General features: G+C 37.7%; 1 protein-coding gene across 6 annotated transcripts in view; it reads left to right on the top strand.

The window, feature by feature from the left end:
• The window catches only part of LOC128694032 (BTB/POZ domain-containing protein 6), an 80,063-nt gene that overhangs the window by 11,614 nt on the left and 52,518 nt on the right, over positions 1–15,931 (top strand). For all 6 annotated transcript variants that reach the window (XM_070090800.1, XM_070090796.1, XM_070090802.1 and 3 more), the window contains exons 4-5: positions 3,518–3,654; positions 13,551–13,755. In XM_070090800.1, the coding sequence (XP_069946901.1) occupies positions 3,518–3,654; positions 13,551–13,755 (342 nt within the window). The remainder of the gene's footprint in view (positions 1–3,517; positions 3,655–13,550; positions 13,756–15,931) is intronic.

Below are 15,931 nucleotides of genomic sequence, written 5' to 3'. Positions count from 1 at the left end.
TTCACTTCTTCCATACTCCTCCTCCCCAATTTGATATCCAATTTTTCTTTATCTAAATCATTTGACACCCTCATCACCTTACTCTTTTCTATGTTCACTTTCAACTTTCTACCTTTACACACATTCCCAAACTCATCCACTAACCTTTGCAATTTTTCTTTAGAATCTCCCATAAGCACAGTATCATCAGCAAAAAGTAACTGTGTCAATTCCCATTTTGAATTTGATTCCCCATAATTTAATCCCACCCCTCTCCCAAACACCCTAGCATTTACTTCCTTTACAACCCCATCTATAAATATATTAAACAACCATGGTGACATTACACATCCCTGTCTAAGACCTACTTTTACCGGGAAGTAGTCTCCCTCTCTTCTACACACCCTAACCTGAGCCTCACTATCCTCATAAAAACTCTTTACAGCATTTAATAACTTACCACCTATTCCATATACTTGCAACATCTGCCACATTGCTCCTCTATCCACTCTATCATATGCCTTTTCTAAATCCATAAATGCAATAAAAACTTCCCTATCTTTATCTAAATACTGTTCACATATATGCTTCAATGTAAACACCTGATCTACACATCCCCTACCCACTCTAAAACCTCCTTGCTCATCCGCAATCCTACATTCTGTCTTACCTCTAATTCTTTCAATTATAACCCTACCGTACACTTTTCCTGGTATACTCAGTAAGCTTATTCCTCTATAATTTTTACAGTCTCTTTTGTCCCCTTTCCCTTTATATAAAGGGACTATACATGCTCTCTGCCAATCCCTAGGTACCTTCCCCTCTTTCATACATTTATTAAACAAAAGTACCAACCACTCCAACACTATATCCCCCCCTGCTTTTAACATTTCTGTCATGATCCCATCAGTTCCAGCTGCTTTACCCCCTTTCATTTTACGTAATGCCTCACGTACCTCCCCCACACTTACATTCTGCTCTTCTTCACTCCTAAAAGATGGTATACCTCCCTGACCAGTGCATGAAATTACTGCCTCTGTTTCTTCCTTAACATTTAAAAGTTCCTCAAAATATTCTCGCCATCTACCCAATACCTCCATCTCCCCATCTACTAACTCCCCTACTCTGTTTTTAACTGACAAATCCATATTTTCCCTAGGCTTTCTTAACTTGTTTAACTCACTCCAAAATTTTTTCTTATTTTCATTAAAATTTCTTGACAGTGCCTCTCCCACTCTATCATCTGCTCTCCTTTTGCACTCTCTCACCACTCTCTTTACCTTTCTTTTACTCTCCATATACTCTGCTCTTCTTATAACACTTCTGCTTTGTAAAAACCTCTCATAAGCTACCTTTTTCTCTTTTATCACACCCTTTACTTCATCATTCCACCAATCACTCCTCTTTCCTCCTGCCCCCACCCTCCTATAACCACAAACTTCTGCCCCACATTCTAATACTGCATTTTTAAAACTATTCCAACCCTCTTCAACCCCCCCACTACTCATCTTTGCACTAGCCCACCTTTCTGCCAATAGTCGCTTATATCTCACCCGAACTTCCTCCTCCCTTAGTTTATACACTTTCACTTCCCTCTTACTTGTTGTTGCCACCTTCCTCTTTTCCCATCTACCTCTTACTCTAACTGTAGCTACAACTAAATAATGATCCGATATATCAGTTGCCCCTCTATAAACATGTACATCCTGGAGCCTACCCATCAACCTTTTATCCACCAATACATAATCTAATAAACTACTTTCATTACGTGCTACATCATACCTTGTATATTTATTTATCCTCTTTTTCATAAAATATGTATTACTTATTACCAAATTTCTTTCTACACATAGCTCAATTAAAGGCTCCCCATTTACATTTACCCCTGGCACCCCAAATTTACCTACTACTCCCTCCATAACATTTTTACCCACTTTAGCATTAAAATCCCCAACCACCATTACTCTCACACTTGATTCAAAACTCCCCACGCATTCACTCAACATTTCCCAAAATCTCTCTCTCTCCTCTACACTTCTCTCTTCTCCAGGTGCATACACGCTTATTATAACCCACTTTTCACATCCAATCTTTATTTTACTCCACATAATCCTTGAATTAATACATTTATAGTCCCTCTTTTCCTGCCATAGCTTATCCTTCAACATTATTGCTACTCCTTCTTTAGCTCTAACTCTATTTGAAACCCCTGACCTAATCCCATTTATTCCTCTCCACTGAAACTCTCCCACCCCCTTCAGCTTTGTTTCACTTAAAGCCAGGACATCCAGCTTCTTCTCATTCATAACATCCACAATCATCTCTTTCTTATCATCTGCACAACATCCACGCACATTCAGACTTCCCACTTTGACAATTTTCTTCTTCTTATTCTTTTTAGTAATCTTTACAGGAAAAGGGGTTACTAGCCCATTGTTCCCGGCATTTTAGTTGACTTTTACAACACGCATGGCTTACGGAGGAAAGATTCTTATTCCACTTCCCCATGGATATAAAAGGAAAATTAATAAGACCAAGAACTATTAAGATAAAATCAAAGAAAACTCAGATGAGTGTGTATAAATAAATGTGTACATGTATGTGTAGTGTGACCTAAGTGTAAGTAGAAGTAGCAAGACATGCCTGTAATCTTGCATATTTATGAGACAGACAAAAGACATCAGCAATCCTACCATCATGTAAAACAATCACAGGCTTCGTTTTACACTCACTTGGCAGGACGGTAGTACCTCCCTGGGTGGTTGCTGTCTACCAACCTACTACCTACATGTATTTATCCACCCTAAATTTGAAACTACCCAAGGTTTTAGCTTCGATAGAACCTTGGGTAGCTTTGAAAAGAGATTGGACAAATATATGAATGGGAAGGGCTGGGTCTGATTAGTGTCATGGGTACATACATGTAATAACATAAGAAAAGAGGAACACTGCAGTAGGCCTGTTGGCCCATACTAGGTAGGTCCTTCACAGATCCAACCCACTAACAGAATAAACATACCCAAGCAATAAGCATTGACAATTCTATTTATGCACCTTGCCTATGTGCTAATGGAGTTACAGGAAGCCGACATCAAAGAAATGCTGAACATTGACAATGATGCACCTGTTGTGCATTCCTTGAGTGATGGTGAAATTAGATGACTTGTGATAGATAAATAAGCTGTAGAGTTGATATTAGCATCATATTAAAATATTTTGTCGTGCCTCCTGAGAGCAGGAATTCCGGTGGAACGGATTAATGCCACGTCAGTTAATTTAAATGAGGAAAATTGACTCAGCATATGAGCAAATCGGGATGCTCACAAGGTCACAGAATGGATTAAATTTGTAAGCCAAGGTTCCACTGTATTTGGTTGTTGAAATACACTAATGAGATGTGAAAATTTATGACCATTTATCTCTTATTTTTACTGCACTTTCTTCCCTGTGTAAAATGAGCTGTTATAAATTACAGTATTCCTCATTGTATTCTGTAATTTATAAATGTTTTGGAACTATAAAGTTTGATATTTTACAGATTCTTCGAGGACACCGCCTCCTCTTGGCAATGTCATCACCGGTGTTTGAAGCTATGTTCTATGGTGGTATGGCAGAGATTGATAAACCTGTTGAAATTTTAGATGTTCAACCAGAAGCATTTAAAGCTTTATTACAGTGAGTTCTGTAATTTTTATTAGTTGATGGTAGTTGAGTGATTGGTCTTATCCACCAGTTTAAACACTACTGAAAAATAACAAATCTGCCCTGTTATTTTTTTTTTTTACCCCATTGCCATTTTCCACCATTTAACTGATTGTGATATATTTCATAATTTTTTTTCTGTTTATTGACTCCTAGCCCACACTTAAAGAAACATTAAAAAAAAGTTTAAAGGAAGTGAACAAAATTGGTACTCGACAAAATTAAGAAATACAGTATATGCTATACCGTTATAAAAAATAGTAATGGTATGATATATACAAATTAGAGGGGGTGTAAAAAAAGAAAATATTTTGAAATTAGCAGTGAAGATGACAAGAGGAAACACTAATAAACTGTAGAAGTATCTGTGTGAAAGAATGCTGGAAATATTTCTTTGTGAATAAGGTACTGTATTGTATTTGATGAATGGATTCATTATTGTTAAGTTTAGAATAAATAAATAAATATTTTTTTTTTTTCAACAAGTCGGCCGTCTCCCACCAAGGCAGGGTGACCCAAAAAAGAAAGAAAATCCCCAAAAAGAAAATACTTTCATCATTCAACACTTTCACCACACTCACACATTATCACTGTTTTTGCAGAGGTGCTCAGAATACAACAGTTTAGAAGCATATACGTATAAAGATACACAACATATCCCTCCAAACTGCCAATATCCCAAACCCCTCCTTTAAAGTGCAGGCATTGTACTTCCCATTTCCAGGACTCAAGTCCGACTATATGAAAATAACCGGTTTCCCTGAATCCCTTCACTAAATATTACCCTGCTCACACTCCAACAGATCGTCAGGTCCCAAGTATCATTCGTCTCCATTCACTCCTATCTAACACGCTCACGCACGCTTGCTGGAAGTCCAAGCCCCTCGCCCACAAAACCTCCTTTACCCCCTCTCTCCAACCCTTTCGAGGACGACCCCTACCCCTCCTTCCCTCCCCTATAGATTTATATGCTTTCCATGTCATTCTACTTTGATCCATTCTCTCAAAATGACCAAACCACCTCAACAACCCCTCTTCTGCCCTCTGACTAATGCTTTTATTAACTCCACACCTTCTCCTAATTTCCACACTCCAAATTTTCTGCATAATATTTACACCACACATTGCCCTTAGACAGGACATCTCCACTGCCTCCAACCATCTCCTCGCTGCTGCATTTACCACCCAAGCTTAACATCCATATAAGAGTGTTGGTACTACTATACTTTCATACATTCTCTTCTTTGCCTCCATAGATAACGTTTTTTGACTCCACATATACCTTTACGCACCACTAACCTTTTTTCCCTCATCAATTCTATGATTAACCTCATCCTTCATAAATCCATCCGCCGACACGTCAACTCCCAATTATCTGAAAACATTCACTTCTTCCATACTCCTCCTCCCCAATTTGATATCCAATTTTTCTTTATCTAAATCATTTGATACCCTCATCACCTTACTCTTTTCTATGTTCACTTTCAACTTTCTACCTTTACACACATTCCCAAACTCATCCACTAACCTTTGCAATTTTTCTTTAGAATCTCCCATAAGCACAGTATCATCAGCAAAAAGTAACTGTGTCAATTCCCATTTTGAATTTGATTCCCCATAATTTAACCCTTAAACGGTCCAAACGTATACATGTATATACGTTCACGCGCGTAGCGCCCCAAACATATTTTTATGTTTTCTTTGTCATTCATTCAACATTGCCACAATAAGCCTGAGTCACCTAGACATGAGACAATAGGTGTGTGCACTCACTGTGTTCCATATTAAAATAATTGGGTATGCCTGGGTACCATATGCTCTTTTTTCCTTTTAAAAGAAAAGATTTCTTTTTTCCTCAAAAAATTTGGGGCGCTACGCGAGTGAACGTATATATACATTTGGACCGTTTAAGGGTTAATCCCACCCCTCTCCCGAACACCCTAGCATTTACTTCTTTTACAACCCCATCTGTAAATATATTAAACAACCATGGTGACATTACACATCCCTGTCTAAGACCTACTTTTACCGGGAAGTATTCTCTCTCTCTTCTACACACCCTAACCTGAGCCTCACTATCCTCATAAAAACTCTTTACAGCATTTAGTAACTTACCACCTATTCCATATAGTACTTGCAACATCTGCCACATTGCTCCCCTATCCACTCTATCATATGCCTTTTCTAAATCCATAAATGCAATAAAAACTTCCCTACCTTTATCTAAATACTGTTCACATCTATGCTTCAATGTAAACACTTGATCTACACATCCCCTACCCACTCTGAAACCTCCTTGCTCATCTGCAATCCTGCATTCTGTCTTACCACTAATTCTTTCAATTATAACCCTACCATACACTTTTCCTGGTATACTCAGTAAACTTATCAAACTTATTCCTCTATAATTTTTACAATCTCTATTGTACCCTTCCCTTTATATAAAGGGACTATACATGCTCTCTGCCAATCCCTAGGTACCTTCCCCTCTTTCATACATTTATTAAACAAAAATACCAACCACTCCAACACTATATCCCCCCCTGCTTTTAACATTTCTGTCATGATCCCGTCAGTTCCAGCTGCTTTACCTCCTTTCATTCTGCGTAATACCTCGCGCACCTCCCCCACACTCACATCCTGTTCTTCTTCACTCCTAAAAGATGGTATACCTCCCTGGCCAATGTATGAAATTTCCGCTTCCCTTTCTTCGTCGACATTTAAAAGTTCCTCAAAATATTCTCACCATCTACCCAAAACCTCCATCTCCCCATCTACTAACTCCCCTACTCTGTTTTTAACTGACAAATCCATTTGTTCTCTAGGCTTTCTTAACTTGTTTAATTCACTCCAAATTTTTTTCTTATTTTCATTAAAATTTCTTGACAGTGCCTCTCCCACTCTATCATCTGCTCTTGTTTTGCACTCTCTCACCACTCTCTTCACCTTTCTTTTACTCTCCATATACTCTGCTCTTCTCATAATACTTCTGCTTTGTAAAAACCTCTCATAAGCTACCTTTTTCTCTTTTATCACATCCTTTACTTCATCATTCCACTACTCACTCCTATTTCCTCCTGCACCCACCCTCCTATAACCACAAACTTCTGCCCCACATTCTAATACTGCATTTTTAAAACTATTCCAACCCTCTTTGTCTCCCCCCCCCCACTACTCATACTTGCACTAGCCCACCTTTCTGCCAATAGTTGCTTATATCTCACCCGAACTTCCTCCTCCCTTAGTTTATACACCTTCACCTCTCTCTTATTTGTTGTTGCCATTTTCCTCTTGTCCCATCTACCTCTTACTCTAACTGTAGCTACAACTAAATGATGATCCGATATATCAGTTGCTCCTCTATAAACATCAACCTTTTATCCACCAATACATAATCTAACAAACTACTTTCATTACGTGCTATATCATACCTTGTATATTTATTTATAATCTTTTTCATGAAATATGTATTACTTATTACCAAACCTCTTTCTGCACATAGCTCAATTAAAGGCTCCCCATTTTCATTTACCCCTGGCACCCCAAATTTACCTACTACTCCCTCCACAACATTTTTACCCACTTTAGCATTGACATCCCCAACCATAAGTACTCTCACACTTGGTTCAAAACTCCCCATGCATTCACTCAACATTTACCAAGATCTCTCTCTCTCCTCTACACTTCTCTCTTCTCCAGGTGCATATACGCTTACTGTAACCCACTTTTCACATCCAACCTTTATTTTACTCCAGTAATCCTTGAATTAATACATTTATAGTCCCTCTTTTCCTGCCATAGCTTATCCTTCAACATTATTGCTACTCCTTCTTTAGCTCTTAACTCTATTTGAAACCCCTGACCTAATCCCATTTATTTCTCTCCACTGAAACTCTCGCACCCCCTTCAACTTTGTTTCACTTAAAGCCAGGACATCCAGCTTCTTCTCATTCATAACATCCACAATCATCTCTTTCTTACCATTTGCACAACATCCACACATATTCAGACATCCCACTTTGACAGTTTTCTTTTATTCTTTTTAGTAATCATTACAGGAAAAGGGGTTACTAGCCCATTGTTCCTGGCATTTAATTGACTTTTACAACACACATGGCTTACGGAGGAAAGATTCTTATTCCACTTCCCCATGGATATAAAAGGAAAAGTAATAAGAACAAGAACTATTAAGATAAAATCAAAGAAAACTCAGATGAGTGTGTCTAAATAAACGTGTACATGTATGTGTAGTGTGACCTAAGTGTAAGTAGAAGTAGTAACATGTACCTGTAATCTTGCATATTTATGAGACAGACAAAAGACACCAGCAATCCTACCATCATGTAAAACAATTACAGGCTTTCGTTTTACACTCACTTGGCAGGACGGTAGTACCTCCCTGGGTGGTTGCTGTCTACCAACCTACCACTACTATGTTCTTTCTTTCAACATACCAGCTGTATCCCACTGAGGTGGGGTGGCCCAAAAAGAAAAACAAAAGTTTCTCTTTAAATTTACTAATTTATACAGGAGAAGGGGTTACTAGCCCCTTGCTCCTGGCATTTTAGTCGCCTCTTACAACACGCATAGCTTACGGAGGAAGAATTCTGTTCCACATCCCCATGGAGGTAAGAGGAAATGAACAAGAACAAGAACTAGAAAGGAAATAGAAGAAAACCCAGAGGGGTGTGTATATATATGCTTGTACATGTATATGTAGTGTGACCTAAGTGTAAGTAGAAGTAGCAAGATGTACCTGAAACCTTGCATGTTTATGAGACAGAAAAATGGACACCAGCAATCCTACCATCAAGTAAAACAATTACAAGCTTCCGTTTAACACTCACTTGGCAGGACGGTAGTACCTCCCTGGGCGGTTGCTGTCTACCAACCTACTACTACTATGTACTACGTATATAATAATAATCTCTCTTGGGTAAATTAAATGTCTTATTTTACGTTAATATAGACATTTTCATTAATCCATCTACGACATTTTCTTCAAAATTATATAAGAAACATGTTACATAGCATGTAAACATTATACATACACCCAGAGAATAAAAATTGACATAAATAGGAGATTTATTTACAGAGAGGCTTTGTAGGAGTGTTGGAAGAATTATGTTTTCTCTAGTTAAACACTGGGAGATAACTGTAGATAAATATTCCTTTCATATGCCATCACTCTGTATATAGCAATTCAATACCCTTGTGGGTTTAGTGCTTCTTTTTTATGATTACAATAATAATAACTCGTAATAATAATAACATAATAATTTGTAATAATAATAATAATAATGTCAGAGCATCATTCCTTCTAAAAATTACATGAGACTGGAAGTGTTGGTCTTTATTTATTCTACTGTACCACTGTGGAGACAAGTTGTACACAATGTAAGGTGTTTGTGTGAATGTTTATGAACCATAACCAGATGCATTGTCTGTTTGTTTACATAGTGGGTGGGGTGGCCAGTCTGGCTTACCTACACTACCCTATCTACCACACTACTTTCTACAAATACTGTAAATACTTTTTACCTTTCACCCTGCATTAAGACTACAAATATTTTAAGATAAGTAATGAGTGTACTGCATATGTATTTTATCACTCTATGGAGCTTTAAGCATCATTGTAGTATATTATATATGGGTGGGGTGGCCAGGAGGGCTACCACACCTAACTTCTTATTCAATTCAATTCAAGTTTATTCTCTATAAGGGTTACAGTGTGGGGTTTACAGGTTTTGGGTATTGTGTGGTTTACATGTTATAAAATACTAATTACAGAGGGGGCCACTAGGACATCTAGCATGGCTAGGCATTTCGAGCAGACTTAGATTAATTCTTAACAAATTCCCACTTCAGGCAGCACACTCCACCAATATTCAAAACACTAAACCTACTCACCATACACAACATCCATACTTATTACTGCACCTATTACATACATAGAACACTTAACTCTGATATTAACCCTCCCCTCAAACATCTTGCCAACCTCAACAGAACACATGACCATAACACAAGGCACAGATCACTCTTTGATGTTCCTCGTGTCCATCTCACGCTATGCAAAAACTCAATGCACATAAAAGGCCCTAAAATCTGGAATTCATTACCTGTATATATGAAAGAAACACTACCTGTTTATAAATTCAAGTCTCTTCTCAAAGATCACTTACTCACCCAAAACCAAATAAATACTGAATAACTGAACCTTATATATTGTATATCTTAAATGTTTCTCACAATTATATCACATAAATGTTAAACCTAAGACCCAATCTAACTTTGTTATTTTTTAAATACACTACCAAACAGAATACTTCATTCTACTGAATGTACAGCAATGCATGCAACCATATGACCTGTCTTTGTAATACTCATTTGTGCTTTATTGTTATCTGTTTACAATAATGTTTTATCACTGATTACATCATTGCTTAGGTAATCTTAAGTTAATTTTAAGCCTGCCCATAATGCTATGCATACAGGTGGCTTTGGCATGCTGCTCTTACCTGTATTTTTTTGTACCTCTGTGTGTATGTTCAAATTATTAAATAAATAAATAAATAACATTAAATCCTTACAGATTATGGTATTAAGGCTAAGTGACTACATCATAATTTGTGAGTTTAGCAATGTGAATGCTTTTGTTTTGGCACAATACAAGGTGTCTATATTGGAGTATCATAGGCAAAATTATGACTAGTTAGGATTTATTATTTTAAGATTAAGATTAGTATTTCTGGGTTTATAGTCAGTGGGTGAGTGAGTGTAATTGTGAACCACCAGGTGGTTACCATGTAGTTAGTTGTCGGGGTGGATCAGGGAGATAAGATGTTTTCTAACTGTAGTTTTGAAAGTGATGAATATGTCTGCAGTTCTAGAGTTTTCAAGTAGGGTGTTCCAGATTTTAGGTCCTTTGAAATACATTGAATTTTTGTAAAGGTTTAGTCGAACACGGGGAATGTCATAGAGATGTTTGTGTCTGGTGTTATGCCTGTGGATCCTGTCACAACTATCAAGAAAGCATTTTAGGTCAAGGTTAATATTGGAATTTAAGGTCCTGTAGATGTAGATTGCACAGTAGTAAGTGTGGATGTTCTGAACAGGGAGTAAGTTTAGATCTATGAAGAGTGGGGGGGGGGGTGTTGCCAGGGATGGGATTTAGTGATTATTCTTACTGTGGCTTTTTGTTGGGTTATTATTGGCTTTAGGTGTGTTGCTGCAGTTGATCCCCAAGCACAAATAGCATAGGTGAGGTATGGATAAATAAGTGAGTGGTACAGTGTGAGAAGGGCATTTTGCGGCACGTAGTATCGTATCTTGGAGAGGATCCCAACCGTTTTGGATACTTTTTTGGTTATGTGTTGGATATGGGTGCTGAAATTCAGGTTGTTATCAAGGTATAGGCCTAGGAATTTGCCCTCATTATGTCTGGCAGTTAGTGTGTTGTCGATCTTAATGTTAATTTGCGCAGCACCTGCTCTGCTACCAAACATAATATAGTAGGTTTTGCCAGTGTTAAGTGTAAGTTTATTGGCTGTCATCCAAGTCGATATTTTGAGCAGTTCCTCATTAACAATGGTGTTGAGGGTGGCAAGATTAGGGTGGGAGATGATATAAGTCGTGTCGTCAGCAAAGAGAATGGGTTTCAGGTATTGGGATATGTTTGGAAGATCATTGATGTAAATGAGGAAGAGCAGGGGTCCAAGGACACTTCCCTGCGGAACTCCAGTATCAAGTGGCTGTATTGATGAGGCTGTGTCTTTAATGGTGACATACTGATACCAATTAGAAAGGTAGGATTTAAAATATGCAAGCACATGGCCTCTTATACCATAGTGGTCAAGTTTGTGGAGTAGGATGCCGTGGTCTACTGTGTCAAATGCTTTTCTTAGGTCAATAAAAAATCCTAGCGGATATTCCTTATTTTCCAATGCTGTGTAAAGCAGGTCTAGCATTTTTAAAATTGCATCATTAGTGCTCTTATTTTTCCTGAATCCAAATTGGCAGAGGTTGAGTATGTTTTGTGACGTTATAAATGAATATAGTCTCCTGTGCACGAGTTTCTCGAAGATCTTGGATAGCAGTGGTAAGTTTGATATTGGCCCATAGTTTACGTCTGTAGGGTCACCACCTTTATGTATTGGTGTAACCCTTGCTGTCTTGAGTAGTGTCGGGAAAGTGCTAGTTTCTAGTGACTTGTTAAAAAGTGATGTAATAGCATGCGAAAGGACATGGGCCGCTCGCTTGTACAATAATGGTGGGACGTGAGACAGATTCCCCGAGTTATTTTTAAGTGACTTTATGATCGCGGTGACTTCTGTGGGCTCAGTTGGTACAGGATAGAAGGAATTTGGGAAATTCCCATCTTAGAGTAAATACTACTCACCTTTTGCCCTACATTAAGACTACGAATATTTTGAGGTAAATAATGAGTGTACTGTGTGTGTATTTTGCTTTTTTATTGTTTTAATGCCTAATTCTATTGCTAACTTAATACATGTTAGTGTAAACTTGGTTTTTAATACTTGACATGCTGTTGGAGTGTGAGCAAAGTAACATTTATGAAGGGGTTCAGGGAAACCGACAGGCCGGACTTGAGTCCTGGAGATGGGAAGTACAGTGCCTGCACTCTGAAGGAGGGGTGTTAATGTTGCAGTTTAAAAACTGTAATGTAAAGCACCCTTCTGGCAAGACAGTGATGGAGTGAATGATGGTGAAAGTTTTTCTTTTTCGGGCCACCCTGCCTTGGTGGGAATAGGCCAGTGTGATAATAAAATAATAAAAAAAATAAACTTGGTATCTTGCATTTTTATGGATTTATAAGGGGAAAAAATGGCGTTCTGCTTTCTGGCGATATCTGCTTTCCAGCAGTAGCCTGGAACCTAACCTGCTGTATAAGTGGGGCCCTACTGTATTTATTTATGTACTTGTTAAAAATGGACCTCTAGAAGTAACATTCAAGCAAATAAAAAGGGAATGTTGAGATATTAGGGAAAATTAATACTGTATTGCAAAACCATGCATTAAGCAAGACCTATCAAAATCATGAACTAATAAGAAAATAAAAACATGCATAGATGCCAAAAGCTGAATGATGGAAGTTTGGAATTAAATACAGCATAACAAAATTTCTGATGGAGCAGAATAGTTTAACTAAGTGGGTATACAAATCTGGGATGGAAGGAAGGTGGGATGGGGTGGAAGACTTGGAGGGAGGGGGGAAAATGAAGGATTTGAGTGCTAGGGGCTTTGCCATCCAACAGGCTTGTGATCAGCAGGTGAAGAAGAGATGAGTGGTTTTTATGTCTTGAGTCCTTGAGGTGGGAAGTGCAACGTCTATATTCTGAAGGATGGGTGAGGATGTTGCAGTTGGAAGGTAATCTGAATTGTAATGTCAGCACACCTCTAGAAAAATGGCAGTTGAATGAATTAGGGTGAATGTTCTTCCTTTGGGTCATCCTGCCTTGGCATGGAACTACTGTTGAGGTAAAAAAAATTATACTGTGTATGTGCATGTGTTTCTATCTTTTTGTTTCTAATTCAGAAACTCCCAAACTGAAATATTATTTTCTGAATTTGTGGATACATCTGAATTCAATTATTTTTTGGGTTGTGCAAATTTTGATTAAGCGAGAAATTACTGTATAACTGTCAGAAAGAACAAGGCTAATTTTTTCCCCTTTTATTTTCATTTCTAAGCCCAATTCTTATTCTATATAATTTATATATATTGTATATGTAGCATCTTAACAATTCCAGGCTATGGAGTTTAAGCTACAATAATTTAAATTTGACCCTGTCACATCATTAGATGAATGTACCATACATACTTAAACCTATGTTTGTCATTCCAGATATATCTACAGTGATGAAATCAGTTTAAAATCATTTGATCAAGTGTGTGAGATTTGTTATGCTGCTAAGAAATACATGATTCCGTCCTTGGTGGAGCAGTGTACCCAATTTATATGGCAGGATCTACACCCAGGAAATGTTTGCCGAGCTTATGAGTTTGCACGCCTGTTCGAAGAATGTAGCCTGTTGGAGAAGTGTATACAGGTATTGCAACTTCTGTTACCTCTTTGGATAATAATACAGTGGAACCTCGAACTTAATCCGTTCCAGGAGCTAGTTCTAAATTCGAAAAGTCTGAAAAGCGAAGCAATATTTCCCATAACTAATAATTGAAATACAATTAATCCATTCCAGAAACCCAAAAATATTCACAAAAAATACATTTTATAGAGATTAATTATAGTTTTACATACACACAACAAATATAGTGTACAATTATGTATTAATAAATTTAAATAAACATATAAAATAACATTTTTATATACCTTTATTGAAGATTGGTGATGGCATCTGGAAGATAGGGAGGAGGAGAGAGGGAGTTGGGGTTAGTATTTGGAAGGGGAATCCCCCTCCGTAAGGTCTTTAGGTATCAAAACCCTCTCTGGGGTTACTTCCCTTCTCTGTCTTTTAATGCCACTAGGACCAGCTTGAGAGTCACTGGATCCCTGTCTCACAAAATAACTGTCCACAGTTCTCTGTTAAGGGTGCCTCTCTAAGATTTCCCTAAAAGGGGGAAATCAGCTTCCTTGATTTGTTCTTTCTTTGCCAGGATAGAAGCAATGGTCAACTTGTTTTTCCCATACATCCTGGCAAGCTCAACAAGTTTCACACCACTCTCATACTTCTGTATTATTTCCTTCACATCCATGGTGTTTCTCACTTTCTTTACCACAGGGTTACCACCAGCAAGTTTCTTTGGGCCCATGGTAGCTTATTTCACAGTCCCACAAGCACTAAACACAAAGAATTAATTGTAAAATGTTTGAACGAGAGTGCAGGTTATTGTTCACTCGAGCATCAACAAAGCCAGACTGGCTCAAGGCGCCTGCGTGGGGATGCAGACAGAGCAGGCTGGCGGACAGGTCCGGTACCCAGTGGTTCGAAATTAGGGGCGAGTTCGATAATAGGGACAAAGCTGGTTCGAAAAAGCAGTCAATTTTTGAAGAGTTCGATATGCGATATGTTCAAAATTTGAGGTTCCACTGTATTCACATTTTTTAATTTGGTATCCCTGATGGAGTAGCTATAAGTAGTTGCTTGAATACCTCTTTTTCTCCAATGTTTTCATTTATAACATGAAGAGCTCCTTGTCCAATCTTCACAATTTCAACATTGGTGTCCTGTACCTAGGAAAAGGTTCGTGACACTGGAGTTTACCTGTTGGTATGTGCAGGTCAGTTTATATATACTGTACCATTTCTGGTTTTGATTTTCATGAAATAACTTAAGAAAGCCTCTTCTAATCAGCTTCAAATTTTCAACACATGTATTCTTCTTAGAAGAAAGTTGGAAGCGTTATAAGAGTGTGTAGGTGCCACTTTTATTTTTAAAATGTCTGGTATTTTTTCATAAAATATCTTGACGTATGCCTCATCTAAATGGCTGATGCATTTTATGAAAATGATGATACCCTATAATTTAAGGCTCTGTAGGTATAAATTTGCCTGTAAACTAATATAGTGAAAAACTTTGTTCAATGTTATATATAATACATAGTGAAACAACTTCGTTCAATGTGATATATAACTAGAGAAGGCCTCTTCTGATCAGTTTCAAACATTTAACTTTGGTGCATTTTTCTCAGTGGAAGGGTTTGCATTGTTAATGGACTACATAATTTCTATTTTGCCAATTTAATTAAACAAATTGTGATATTAGTTTCCATTTAGCGAATAGACAATGCTTCTTTTATCGACTAAGCTTTTATTGGTCTTGATCATGATTTAAAGGTTCATAGGTAAGTCAGATGTATGGTGGAGTCTGGTATTATTATTGTATTCACACAAAAATAATGCTGAACTCTTAGTCTTGGAGAGTAAAATTTCTAGGCTTCACATTTATGTGAGAGCTGAAGTCAGCAACAGCTAGTGGTCAAACACATTTATGCTATAGTACAGTGTTTTTCTTGATGAATCATTGATTTTTTTGTCTCACGGCCCTCATTTGCAGCTATTACTGCATTACGAATTGTATTTGCAACTGTCTTTGATAAGTAATTGTGAGGAAAATAAAATAAGTACCAGCAGAAATTACTGGTGGTGGCCACCTGTCAGCAGAGAGAGAGTGAATGGGAGAGGGCTACTAATCTCTGATTAGTACACTACAGTGGACCCCCGCATAGCGACTTTAATCCGTGCAAGAGGGCTCATTGTTATGTGAA

The sequence above is a fragment of the Cherax quadricarinatus genome, chromosome 33 (genome assembly GCF_038502225.1).
Source record: "Cherax quadricarinatus isolate ZL_2023a chromosome 33, ASM3850222v1, whole genome shotgun sequence".
Taxonomy (NCBI): domain Eukaryota; kingdom Metazoa; phylum Arthropoda; class Malacostraca; order Decapoda; family Parastacidae; genus Cherax; species Cherax quadricarinatus.
The sequence above is the reverse complement of the archived record's forward strand: the minus strand, read 5'-3'. Positions and strand labels throughout refer to the sequence as shown.